Genomic DNA, 14,418 nt, shown 5'->3' on the forward strand with positions numbered 1-14,418 from the left:
CCAAAACAAGCATTAAATTACAAACCATTAGGAAAAAGAAAACCAAGACGTCTCTTAAGAGATTCAACGTTCTAAGGCCAGAACAGGCCAATCTAAGCCTAAATCCTTGACAAGCATGATGATAGTTCATAATATTAGGTTAACTCATTGTAATTTTTGTTTTATATAGGTGTGTGAGTGACTGAGTTGTTTACTCTGTAAGTAAACTTTTTAAGTTTATTTAAACGTTTGTAAGTATTTTTTTTTTTTACGTATAATGTTGTTGATATGGCACCAGTGCGTGGTAGAACAATGGCAAGGATGTCATTGTAGGGTGATTTGAATTTACATGATTTTGTACAGTGCAGTGCGTCTGAGATGTATTCATCGTGAAAATTAAAGGATTTATGGGAGAAGAGTGAAACATGAACAAGTTTGTATTTCGAGTGAGTGCCAGTTAGTTGGCAAGAACAAAGTGAATATTAGTAGAGCAGACAATATCGATGGTAAAATGGGAAATGATAATGTTGGAATTAATATTGAACGTTCATTGGTGGAAATACAGGAGAACAAATAAGCAAATAGCAGGGCTTGAATGTTATCATTCACAGGACAAATCGCTTCATTGAAAAAGCAGCAAGAGATTATAAGGACTGAGAAGAGAAAGAAGTAGATGGTTTGAGATAAAAATCAAGAGCAGGTTAACAAACAAGAAAAACATGGTAAGGAGAAAATTATGTATGGAGACTTAATGATCAGAGGAGTATTTAATGGAAATATAACAAAGTAATATTTCCCTTGCATAAAAATTAATGAGATTTGTCATGCTAGCAAAAGAACTAACTGTCTTGGTTGGCATTAATGATCTGAAAGGTATTCTATTAGGGAAGATGTGAAGAAGTTGTTGGACGAAGCAGAAATAAAGAGCAAGAAGGTAAAAATTGTAAGCCACCTGCCATGCATGATAGAGGCAAATGAAGCAGGAGGACTTTAATAGCAAACAAATCGATATACAGATTGTGCAGAAGGAATGTCATAGAGCTCGTGGACCTATGGCCTGTGTTTGACAAAAAGAAGTATAAAGCTGACAGACTGCGTCTAAATAGTTTTGGTGTTAGGTTTCTAGAGAGAGTTTTGTTCACTGAGCATGCTAAAGTTCAAATTCGGGGAAAAAAAAAAAAAAGTAAGATCTGATGCAGGTGAATATGTGTGTGTGTGTGTGTGGAGGCAAGTGAGTATGAGAATGACCAAAAAGTGCAGAATCTGATCTCTCAAATTAAAATATTGAATAGGATAGTAAATTCAGGAAATAAAGATGGATGGGGGCTGAAAGAGATGCTGCAGTTTCTATATACAAATGCCAGAAGTATCAGGAACAAGAGGAAGGAGTTTTGGCATTGGTTAGTGCAAAATCATCAAAAGTTATAGGCATTAGTGAGACTTGACTAACAGCAGATGATGTAATTACAGGGATAGAATATGAAGGGTTTAGTATTTTCAGGGAAGATAGGATGCTAATTTTCAGAACCCTAAATATAATCGAAATAATACATAAAATATTTCCTTTTTTTTTTCATATATGAGAATGACATGAAATAGGATTTCAAATTTTCTCACAATTTTCTACATGATGAATTTTCCACGCGATGAATTGTCCGGATGTGGGAACATGGCTATACGATGATTCTGCTGGATTTTGCAAAGGCATTTGACTGAATACCACATGGAACTCTATTATGCAAATTAGAACAAATAGGGATGGATATGATGCTGGTTATGTGGATAAGAGGGTGGCTGCTGGACAGATATCAAAAAAGTGGCATACAGAGAAGCAGAATCCAGGCGAAAGCTGGTGACTAGTAATGTGCCACAAGGTTCAGTGCTAGGACTACTACTGTCTAATTTGTACATAAATGATATAGGAAATACCCTGAAAGGAGATAATCACTTGTTTGCTGATGATGCAAAATTAGGTAGATTAACAGTTAATCAAGACGATGTGGAGAGATTGCAGGAAGATTTAAATAGACTGTCAGTATGGGCAAAAGATAATGGATGGCAGTTTAATATGGAAAAGTGTGAAGTTATGCATTTTGGGTTAAATAGATGACAAGCTGTGTACCACATTGATGGAATTGTACTCTAGGAAATAGATGAAGCTAGAGATTTAGTTCTAGAGATCTAGAAACGTAGTAGGAGTTTAGAGGTCATATTGCTATAGTAGCTAAAGTAGCTCATAAGATTACTTGGCTATTGAAGAACACACAAGTAGAGATAAGGAAGTTGATATTACTCTTTATAAGGCCTTGATACATCCACATCTATATTACTGTGCTCATGTCTGGTGTCTTAAGTTTCTTGGGGACGAGGAAGTGGTGGAAAGGATTCAGAAGGGAGCAACCAAGATGGTCTGTGGAGAACCTATGAAGATAGATTGAGGGTGTGTGGATTGCAGGAAAAATTGAGGGTTGCAGGTCGATAGGCAAAAAAGTGGGGATGTGGAATATGATAGAAACATTTAAGTTACTTCAAGGATATTATAGAATTGATGTAGGGGAAATGTTTCAGCACTTAGCTAGAGGAGGCAGAACAAGAGATTATTCCTGGAAGTTGTGGTTAGTAGGGGAATGAGGACTAGATTTTTCACTTGAGAGTTGTGAATAAATGGAATGGATTGCCAGAGTCGGTTGTTTGCACTTTATCTGTTAATGGGTTCAAGGAGAGGTATGATAGATTGTGTGGATAAATTGGGTCTCCCATGATGAGTCTTCAGACTCCATGGAAGGTGCCCATGTAATAATGATAACAATAATAATATAAAAAGGAAACAAAATTTAATGTGAGAATTACATTCGGCTTGGTTCAAGCCGAATACTGTACCCCCACAGATACGAGACCCTTCGACACTTCTTCACATGTTAGAAGGAGAATCCATTCCGATAATAGGGTAATCAATCTGTCTTGTGGGATGAGTTATTTATTATTACACATTGGAAAATTAACTTTTCTTTTATGAACATTGTAGTTTTTAAAGTGGTAACCATTTTGCTTGTATAACAGTTGGAAAATTTTACGTATAGTGGTGATTTTGCGTGTTGGTGACCAATTCGTAAATCAGCTTATTTCTTTTTCCCCTTCAACATGAATTGACTCTTCTTTCCACATTGCCAGATTAGGTTTTCGAATCTGTGATTGGACAGTAGAGGTGGTCCAGATCAGTTTTTTGCTTTATGATAAATAGTTGAGAAATTATAAGAAATAACAAGGATCTATATTTAAATTATGTAGATCTGAAAATGCTTACAACAAAGTTTTGAGAGAAAAGCTGTTCAAAAACACTACAATTATATATGATGTAAATGGAACATTGTGCCAAACACTAACTCTACTGGTATTCATCATCTACATGAATCACATTATGAAGGAAAGTGGAATTAAAGCTAATATCAAAATTGGAGATAATCTCAGATCTTTACTGTATGAAGATTTTATGCTCTTAATTAAATCTAGTACACATTTGTATGATTCCATAAACTGAACAACTGCTGTTACAAATATGACATGAAATCAGTAATAAAACTGACCAAATAAGACCAAAACTGTGAAAATAGGCAGGGACAAGAAAACTTCAACTGTATTCTGTGAGCACCTATAGAACAAGAAAAACATTTCAACTATTTAGGCATGATTTTTGATGAGGATGAAAAATTAAGTATCGAAATGTTATAGAAAGTTTTTTTATTTCACTTGGTTATAAATTAAATTAAACTTGCCAAGAATTCATATTCTTGTTTAATTGTTTATACAAGTAAAAGTAAATGAAGTTTGCACGTGAAGTAACTTCACAACTACTTGTATATAGCTAGTGACTTCACATTAATTGCTTTAGTATCCCATAATACCAAGCATGCATCCTTTAGAACTGTACAATGCTATGAATTATGGGGTAGTAGTCCATAATTCATTTCGACTTTTATTGAGTTTCGAAACAATCTTTATTGAAGTTCGACTGTGCAAACTTTTTTTAAAACATTTTTTAGCAGTTGCTGAACCTAATAAATTTAATTTTCATGGATACCTTAAGAAATTTACAATTTATTACAGAATCTTGCTGCTCATGTCCATGTACGAAGTTCAGACAGTGGGCCACCACCATGGGTTCCATTTGGTCAGCATATTGATACTGGGGTATTAAAAACTCTGAGAGGTAGTGTATATTATGTAGTAATAATTTATATTATAAAGTTAATCTCAGTTTTACATCTTGAGTAAAAAAAAATAAATAACCAGTTATTGAAGAAGTTGGGTGCAATTTGAAATCAACTATTTTACTGAAGTTATTTTTAATAATTTTTTACATTGTTGTTTCTGGTATGATGATATGGTATTGCTCAGTTTTATAAGGAGTACTTACATTCTCAATAATTAAGATAATACCAGGCAAGTATAATATAGTTACTTCTAAATTGCAACTTCCTTCCAATCTTTATACTTGATTTATGATTCTATACATGAAATGTTCTTTTAATGATAGCACTTGTATTTTAGATCAAGTAGATAAACCAGTTGTGAAATAAATTATCAAAATTGGTTGAATATGATTTGTTGTGGGATCTGCAATATTTTTTTTTCTTCTCCCTTCATTTTGGCCCAGTTATATGAAAATTGTCTGGGACTTTATATGTTTAGTCATTTTTGACTTAATTTAGTCAAATATGATTAAACAATGTAACCTGAACAAGTATCTGAAGAAGAAGCATCCCCCAGCAAATTTATTCAAAATCTACAGAAGTATTTATAAAGGACCCCCCCCCCTTTCCATAAAGGCCCTTTCATTTTTTTCTGCTTGGGTGAAATTCTTAGGGAAGTGTAAAACAGCATACGAAATAACTATACTCCAAATTTGGTTGAAATCAATTGAATGATGCGACCTGTAGAGGTGTTTCCAGAAAAGAGATGAAAAGAAATATTTATTGTACGTTTTCCACTTATTTTTTTTTAGGCGATCTTTATTTTTTTATTAATTGGATTTGATGCTCTAAATTTGGGAGGCTATGTCCTGTTTAATACAATTGCTGATCATGTAATATTTAAATTCAACTGGAATTATTGTAGATCAAATTTTTGTCCTAATGATTGTTATAATAACTGCAATAGTGATTTGCTACTGAGTCACAGTTGCAACTCTTGAGGTGTCTACGGAGTTTTGCTTTTAGTTAATAATTTTTGTAATATTTATGTAGCTTTTCAAGGTTATAATTTATCATTTATTCTCAGGTGATGTCTATTTTTTATGATTTCATCTGTAAATTGCTACATATTGGTTCACTTATTGAATTAAAAACAATTCTTTTGCATTCACTAGATCTGAAACTTGCTTAAAACTTATTCCAAAAACTTCAATTTATTGCTATATATTTCGAAGTAGTTTGAAAGCAGCTATTTTACTGACATTTTTAATGATTGATTAATGATGTCCACAAATTCACACAGAGAGAACACACGAGAAGTAGTCTTGTTATTGTTGATAGTGATATCTGCACCTGAGAGGGGGGGGAGAATACAGAAAACCTCGCTTAACACGAATTTCATATGCATGATAATCAGTTAGCACAATTGAGTGAAGTGATACCATTTCCCGCTTTAAGCGAGTGATTAATCAGTTAACATGATTTTTTTACGTTATGCGAAAGTTTTTGTCACCAATCTGTAGCGAGCAAAAAAGCTGGAAGTCATTAAGAGACAGGAAAGTCTTGCTAGTAATACAATGATTGTGCAAGACCTGAGATACAGCGAGTCTGCAGTTCGGACTATATTAAATAAGAGCAAAGAATACAAAGAACAATGAAAAGTTGCTACTGCTTTAAGCATTCAGATCACCCAAAATAGAAGCCATTTAATGATAGAGATGGAGCATCTTCTATCACTCTGGATTGAGGATTATAACCCCAAAAGAATACCTCTTAGTGCAGGGAATATTCAGGCAAAAGCTCTCAATATTTTTATCTCATTGAAAGAGACCAAATTTCAAGAGGAATGTGAAAGCTTTACTGCGAGTTTAGGATGGTTTGACCGTTTTAAAAATCGAACTGGACTGCATAACGTAAGAATAACTGGGGAATTTGCTTGTGCTGATGATAACAAAGGATAATTCAGGAGGATGATTATGACGATTGGCAAATATTCAATGTCGACAAAATTGGTCTCTTTTGGAAACATATGCCAACAAAAACTTTCCTAGCTAAAAGTAAACCATCTCAACCAGGATACAAAGTATCTAAAGATCATCTTACACTTTTATTAGGAGGAAGAAGACGACTTTAAACTCTAGCTATGTTAGTTTATCGTGCACAAGATCTAACATTATTGAAGAAATCAGCACAGTTGGAAAAGAACTTGGATTTAATGAACTGGATAATGATGTGAGATACTTGCTTGATTCCCATTCAGAACATTTAAGCAAGAATAATCTCCTTCAACTAGAAGAACAGCATGCATATGAAGAAGAAGATAAGAAGTGTGAACAAGAAGAGAATGTTACGACTAAGAAGCTAACTGCAAAAGAACTTGAGCTAGTTTTCAATCGCCTTGAGTATGCTAAGGAAAGTTTGTTTGATCCTGATATGGAACGAAGCTTCGAAGTCCGCCAAATTCTTGATAAAGCAATCGCCAGCTATCGCAAATTGCATGACAAGATGAAAAAGTTGAGCACAATTCAAACATCTTTTACTTAATTTTTTTTGTAAAAAAAAAAAAAGTAGTTCAATCAAATGTTTAGACATTAAATAAAAATTTAAGCAATTGATTTTTATTAACTTTGATGATTTTATCCTCTAATATAGCTTATACTGTTATTTTTTTCCCCAAATTTACGCTGATGGATGAATTATAATTATTCCTATTGTTTATTGTATTCGCTTAATGCGATTTTGATTAGCACGCATTACTTGATGGATTAATTACATGAATGTATATGGGAGATATGAATAGAAAGCGATCATATTTGGTTTTGAGCAGGATAAAAGTAAATATCATATTGAAAAGAAGAGCATTCAAGAAAATTTTAAAATGAATCAAACTTGAGCATCTTTCAGAGGTTAACTGTACACTTAAATACACAAACATTATTCAAGAAATTATGAGAGTTTGAAAACAAGAACCAAATCTTGGAGATTCAGTGGCAACGGTTAAAAATTTGGATAGACAAAGATGAGATGAGATGTAGAGTATGCACTTGGTGTGGATATGTTTGGAGAAGGTGGAGGAAATAAGAGATCTGAGGGTGAAAATGGATAGAAATCTAAAATTTAGAGGACACATTGTACAAGTTGTGAGGACAGCACAATGAATTCTGGTAATGATGCAGAGGCCACCAACTTATAAAACAACAAAAGCACACGATTACCACAGTAATAAACTTTAATGAAAGTGCAAATATTTTGTACTGAAAATAACAGTACATCATCAGTGTGTAGAAACAGGCAAATCAAAGAACAGGAATACAAGGTACATAAAGGAATCAGTTTACCAATTAAAAACAGATTATGTGTGCTAGAAATTAATATTAATAAATGATGATGTTTACATAAAATGAGAAACTTTTGACAGAGAGAGAGAGAGAGAGAGAATCGTTCCGATTCAGGTTAGGCTGATGTAAAAGGGCTTCACAACTTTCTTTGACAATTCATTCATATTTAAAACTGCCTCTTTGGAGAAGGATATTGCATTCAGTGCCAATACCATGCTGTGCCATATCAGACATTTTGAGGTTTCAAATACATTGCTTAGAAATAAGTCAAGGCCCATCGTGCCACATGTTTGTAGCTAGTATAAATTGTAGGAATATGATGCTCCCAAGTTAGTGCAACTGTCTCCTGTTTAAATGCTATGAGAAGGGAATTGATAGAGTTTGAAAGAGGCATTGTGATAGGATGTCATGTTGCAGGCCTATCCGTTTGGCAAATTGTTGACAAATTGGACCATCCTGAGTCAACAGTCAGTGATACCATACTGACTGTTACCCACATACAAGTGCTACCCACAGTGGACCATTCACCACTCACCAGACATGACCATAGGATACTACAGAGGATAATATGTAACAACTGCCATTCGTCAGCCGACATGTTGAATGCAGAGTTCCAGGCATTGACTGGAACACGAATCTGCACAAAAACATTCAGAACCGAGGCTCACAACATGGGTTTCAATGGTAGGACTGCAATATGCAAGCCCCATATTATCCAAACCAACATACAGTGTTGGTTTGGATAATGTGGATAATAATTGTCTTCAGTGGTGCAAAGAATGTGTACAATGGGGCATGGAAGCTTGGAAAACTGTGTTATGGAGTGACAAATCATGCTACACCCTCTACTGAGCCGATTAATAGGTGTGGTGAATGTCTCTTACCAGAGAGTGTAACCCCAACTATGAAATTTGGAGGTAGTGGTATGGTCCTGTTTGTAGTGCCACGACATTAAACTCCAAGAGGTATGTGAACATTCTGAACAATGCAATGCTTCCTACTTTGTGGCATGTCTATGGAACTGACCATTGTCTTTCACCAAGACTGACCTATGCACTGTCATAATGCTGCTGCTGTAACTGTGTGGTTTGTGGACATGAATCATGTTCGTTTGAATATCTGTGGGATGAACCGGATTGTGTCAGGTGAGGTCAAGGGATGTCTACCCCACAACAGTCCAGGACCTCATTACATGCTTACAGGAAGAATGTTCCAAAATTCACATTGATTGCTATCACACGCTTGTGGAAAGGAGATCCTACATCTTATTAAGGTGGGCACTATGGTGTCTGTCGACCTCTTTCCAAGCAGTATATTCAATGTAGTATTGATGTTCATAACATAGTAATCATTAATACTACGTTGAATATGAGAGCAAGGGATTACCCATGGAAATTGTGTAAAAGTGTGGTTAGCAAGAGTGTTAGGACCTCTGGAATGGAGTCCCAGAGGTGGTTATTGAATTCTTTGTCAGTGAATGAGTTTAAAGAAAAGTATGATAGGTATTGTAAGAATAATGGATCTCCTATAATGAGTCTTCTCACTCTTTGGCAATACCTGTATAATAATAATATATAGTGAAATACTGAAAAGAACTTTGAAAATGGGAGAATGATCAAAGTATTAGAAATTCATCATCTAATTCCTGATGTGCCTCAAGGGATGTACAGGATGCCATCTCTTGGTACCTAACCCTAACAGGATATGTTACTGTCTGAAATAATGTGGGTTCTATGGTCAATTTTCTTGAGTTTATGGGATGAAAAACCTCAGTTTCTGGGAGACAAAAACCCACTATATATAAATGTGTACATACACAGAGAGAGAGAGAGAGAGAAGAGGGGGGGGGGGGGTCTGGAAAGTTCTGATATCAGAACCCTCTGATATCTGGAGGGTTCTGATAAACACCTAGAACAAAATGATATTAAAGCAACTGATATAACTACAAGAAAGAACATACTAGTAGCAAAGTTTTGAAAGGGTATAAGAACATAAGTTACCCTTCTATGTTCTTTCTTGTGGTTATATCAGTTATTTTAATATCATTTTTGTTCTAGGTCTTTATCAGAACTTTCCAGATTCCTCTCGTATATATAAATTAATTATTTGATAAATGGTTATCCATTTCACAAATTTTGGGCATCTGTGGTTCAAAATTAGAATGTTGGAACAGTGTAAGAACTTTCAGGACTATCTTTTATAAAAAATTAATCCTTTATAATGAATGATAAACTATTTTTTTCATTTCATACAGAACTTGTATTCATATTAATTTGTGTCAGCTAGAAGTGTCTAAAATTAAGATTGATTTTAGACATTTGTCAAGTTTTTTTTTTCTATCTTGATGCTGTTTTGGTTTGCTTTTGGAGTTAAATTTGCCTTGAATGGTAATCTTCCAGCATCTAATCTTCTCATTGTAAACAATCTTATCATGGAGTCTGTGTTATACTAAGTGTATTTGTACCAAGGAAACATAATGCAGAATGTATTGATAAATGCCCTGTCATTTGGATCCAGTGAGTTATCTGGAATATCAAGTTCCTTGTCCCTTCCCAACCTCTTATCTATTCCATGCATAACAATGCTGTGTTGTAGTTTAGACAGTCATTCTTGTGATTGACATGAACAAAAAAAATTAAAATGAAACTCCACAATTATTTTTAATGTTGCTTCCATAAATTGCTGAATTGCATACCATAAATGCAAATTATCTCAGATTTAATTTTTTTTTGCAGTCTAATTGACCAATATGCTAAGAATATTATTATAGAAGGATTTATGTGAAGAAGTGCTGATTGTGAACTTATTTATTTATTAGTGATCTAAGTTAAAATTTTGATAAATTTTGCTTTTTCCTAGGAAATTTTCGGTCACTTGATCAAAGCAAAAAAGAGGACAAAGAAAATGAAGCTTTTGAACAACAGAGGCGTGCCACAATTGCTGAAGTTACACGTGCAAAAGAAAGTAAAAGAAAAGTATTTGGTGGAGGCAAACAGGTATCTTTTAATTGTACTTTTAAAAATGTGATAATTAATCTAATCTCGGAGGACTTGCTACAATAGAGATTCCCCCATTGTATTACTTGTAGATATAAATAACCTCTAAACAAAACAATTACAGTGGAGTAGCTTATGTAACAGTTTTATTTCCATGAAGTTTGCACCCAATATCAAGACCATGTCATGATTATGAAATTCAAATTAAACAAGCACCAGTAACAAAATGAAGATTCAACAATGAGAACATGGGAGCTACACATAAATGGCAGAGTGAGGGACAGCCTAGAGTACCTTTAGCTCCTAATGACATTTTTAAATAAGTTGTTAAAAAAAAAAAATAAAAAAAAAAGAACTGTTGACTGTGGTGAATGGGATGTACAAAGAACTGTTTCCCATGGGGGGGGGGGGTTAAGTCCAGTTTATTGTTTCTATCTGAATTAAGGCAATGAAGTAAGGTTTATCAGTTTTGTTTGTAATCAATCCACAAAAAACTGTGTTTGTGTTTGTGTAGCACCATAATTTTTTTCCAAAAGATGTGATTTGGTGAAAGTCCAGATTGTTCTGGCTTATTGAAACTAATATTGTCACATTGAAATGCTCATCATGACAAGCAGCTGCAGACCTGCCAGTTTGGTCCAGATATGCTAACGCACAATTACAAGGAATTTGATAAACACAGGACCAAAGGTGGAAGTTTATTCTTTGCAAAGCCTAGAAAGGACAAAGTTACTTAATGTAACATCTAATTAATGAACTTTGTTCCTTTCAGAAATGCCCTTGATGTAGAAAATTGCAATACAGTTGACAACTTCTCAGGAGGTAGACAATGAAGGGACTATTGTGCTATAGAGTTCCTCCATTTTTTATAATTTTATAGATGTCATTAATAATGACTTTGTTAACAAGGACTCATTGAAGCCATTAGCCAAGGACCACCTTCTTATCTATTGAAGCCATTAGTTAAGAAAGTGGTCTTGTCAGGTGCCAGGTTTTTGACAAGGATGGTGATGTGACTGAACATGGATATAAAGTCCGGTATGGGTTTTCTTTTGAAAAACAGAAAACTGAAGGCTGCCATCTGACTGACTAATAAGAAAGTCTTAAAAGGAAATCTGAATACTTTTCTAGTAACTGTTGCTCTGTAAATCTTGAAGGTCAGAAAGGGAATGTTGCCATGCTACAAAAATATCATCTATATTATTATTATTATTCCTGATACCTCCAAGGAGTCCAAAGACTCATCGCGGGAGGATACCTACAACTGTCTCAACCACTACACCGAACCTCTACTACGAATCATCTCCATCAACGCCATCTACCGCCCACCACAACTAGTATTTTTTGTCTGTAAATTGCGTGTATTCTGAAGGGCTGATTTTGTCTGTATGCGGGATGAAAAACCTGAGTTTCCGGGAGAAAAAACCCTGCTACCTCCGTAAGAGATCGGCTAACTCACCTTCAATTGAAGTCGTCCAGATAAAGATTCCTCCCGTCGCGACAAGAATCTAACTTAGGCCTATTCCAATCGAAGGGCGCGATGTACTGCCGTTCTTCCAATTGCGCTATGGAGGTGCAATTGGAAGAATATATACCATAAGGAATGTTTAGGATAGATAGATGGATGTTATCAAGCAGTTAAGGATGTTATCAATCAGTTATTGTTCAAATCATTCCATTAAGTGCACATACTGCCACTGAATTAGAAACATTTATGTAGATGTTTATAAACATCACTCAGCATATATGAAAAATATTTGGTCACATGCATTACCATGTGTTCTAGGCAACTATTTATGAATGTTGCTGGTCTGTAATCATCACTAGTATTGATCACGATGGGAAAAACAAAGGATCTTTCAGAGTTCGATAAAGAGCTTATTGTGAGTGCCCATCTGACTGGAACCATGATTTTGAAAACAGCAGAGCTGACTGATGGTTTCTCAAAAGGCGAGATATCCCTGGTGTTTAATCAGTGGAAAAATAACCCACTTGCTTGTCTGAGGTGTATTTGTGGTCCTTAGACAGTCTGTCTGGAACAAGATCGCCATCATCTGAGAAAACTTGCAGACAAACAAAATTTCCTGTGTGCAGCAGTTGACCAAAGCATTTAATGAAGGCTGTTCCCAGCCCATATCTCACCAAACTGTATGCAGAGAATTGAATAGAATTGGTATTGGCAGTCACATGGCTATATAGAAACCTCTGATTTTTGTGAAGAACTGGCAGGTTTGTCCAGTGGTGTCAGGAACACTGTGACTGGTAAAAAAATAAAAAAAAGTCATGTGGTCTGATGAGTCATGGTACACCTTGTTCTGTACTGACAGCAGAGGAAGAGTTTAGCAGGAGTCCCATGAAGCAATGAACTCAGCTTGCCTTGTAAACCCATCCAAGGTTCTGGAGGTGGTTTCATAGTGTGGGGGTATGTTCTTTTGGTATGGAATGGATCTCATGATATTGCTGGAAGGTCAGGTGTCCTCCAAGGAATATCTGAACATAGTTGCCAATCAGGTTCATCCTGCAATGTTGCCTTTTTATTCAGCAGGTGATGGTTGTTTCATGGATGACAGTGTGACTGTCCATTGCTCAAGAATTGTTCAACAATGGTTGAGCGAACATGACAACTTCCACCATCTTCCCTGACCACCACAAAGCCTGGATCTGAATCCCATTGATAATGTATGGGACATGTTAGAAAAATAGATCTGGGAATAAAGTCTTCTTCTGTCAAATCTGAGCCAGTTAAAGGGCTGTATGGTGAATGCCTGGTATTATGTTGTAGATGCAATTCAGCACCTTGTGGAATCTATGTCAAACTGCATATGTGCTATAATTGGGACTAAAGGAGGGCCAACACGGTATTAAATACAAGTTTCTTAGTGACCAGTATGTGTAGTTCCAGGATAGGTGAAAGAAGACTACATGTAGCAGTATTCTGTTTGATGGTAAAACTTGTCAAACTTGAAGAGGACAAAGAATATCTATGGAAAAGTTTTGTTGGAGTAATTTTAATGTTTCATCTGGAGGAACATTTGTGAAGAGAGACACAGCATTCAGGCAGATTAAGAGATCATCAGGGTGAAGATGAAGTTCTGAGATTTTTTCTTTGAAGTGTAAACTGTTGTTAATGAAGTAAATTAGAGTTACCAAGAAATTATATACTTGGTGTAATCCTTTATCCAAGTGTAAGCAGACAAAGTTTGCGTCTGAAGTATTTTCAGGACTAGGGCAACTCGTATAAGGAAGCTAAGACTTCACATCACTTGCCTTAGTATCCCATAATGCAAAGCACATATCCTTGCATACATGTATAATGCTAAGCATTATGGGAAGGGTCACTACCCAGACCGGTTTTGACCTTGATTGAGGTCTCTTCAGTGGGAGCCAGACCCAGAGGTGATACTAAGGTTGAAGTAATGCAGAAGTCATGTTTTCATATACAAGTTGCCAAAAGGTAGAAAACTTACATTAATGTCATGACCCTATTATCCTCCTTCTGATGATCTGATTTTTATTTGTGTTACAATAACCTAACACTTGAGCAATAGCTAGCACACTTCAGTGGCACATACACACACATATATATAATACCATTGATACATATAAACTCACCAGAAATGCTTTGGGAAAGAGTCAAGATGATAATACAGGATACAGCAAAGAAGTATCTCGGCCCAATAAGAAAACCAAGAGACCCATGGATATCAGATTCAACATAGGAACTAATCAAAAGAAGGCGGTTGGAAAAACAAAGAGACACAGGGACCGAAGAATACAAGAGATTACATAGAGAAGTTGGAAGAGCCATCAAGCAGGACAAGGAAAAGTTCTATACTAATAAATGTGAAGAAATAGAGTTCCAGATGAGAAGGCATAATTATAAAAGGATGTTTTAATTAGTTTGTGACTTAAAGT

The 14,418-nt window shown here is 35.3% G+C and overlaps 1 protein-coding gene across 2 annotated transcripts in view; it reads left to right on the top strand.

Moving 5' to 3' along the window:
* The window catches only part of LOC150100273 (tudor domain-containing protein 3-like), a 200,131-nt gene that overhangs the window by 97,518 nt on the left and 88,195 nt on the right, over positions 1 to 14,418 (top strand). For both annotated transcript variants that reach the window (XM_090402783.1, XM_090402784.1), the window contains exons 6-7: positions 4,084 to 4,186; positions 10,367 to 10,503. In XM_090402783.1, coding sequence (XP_090258909.1) covers positions 4,084 to 4,186; positions 10,367 to 10,503 — 240 coding nt within the window. The remainder of the gene's footprint in view (positions 1 to 4,083; positions 4,187 to 10,366; positions 10,504 to 14,418) is intronic.

This window comes from Typopeltis vanoorti, chromosome 13, assembly GCF_054136105.1.
Source record: "Typopeltis vanoorti isolate ZY-2024b chromosome 13, IOZ_Tvanoo_1.0, whole genome shotgun sequence".
NCBI lineage: Eukaryota > Metazoa > Arthropoda > Arachnida > Uropygi > Thelyphonidae > Typopeltis > Typopeltis vanoorti.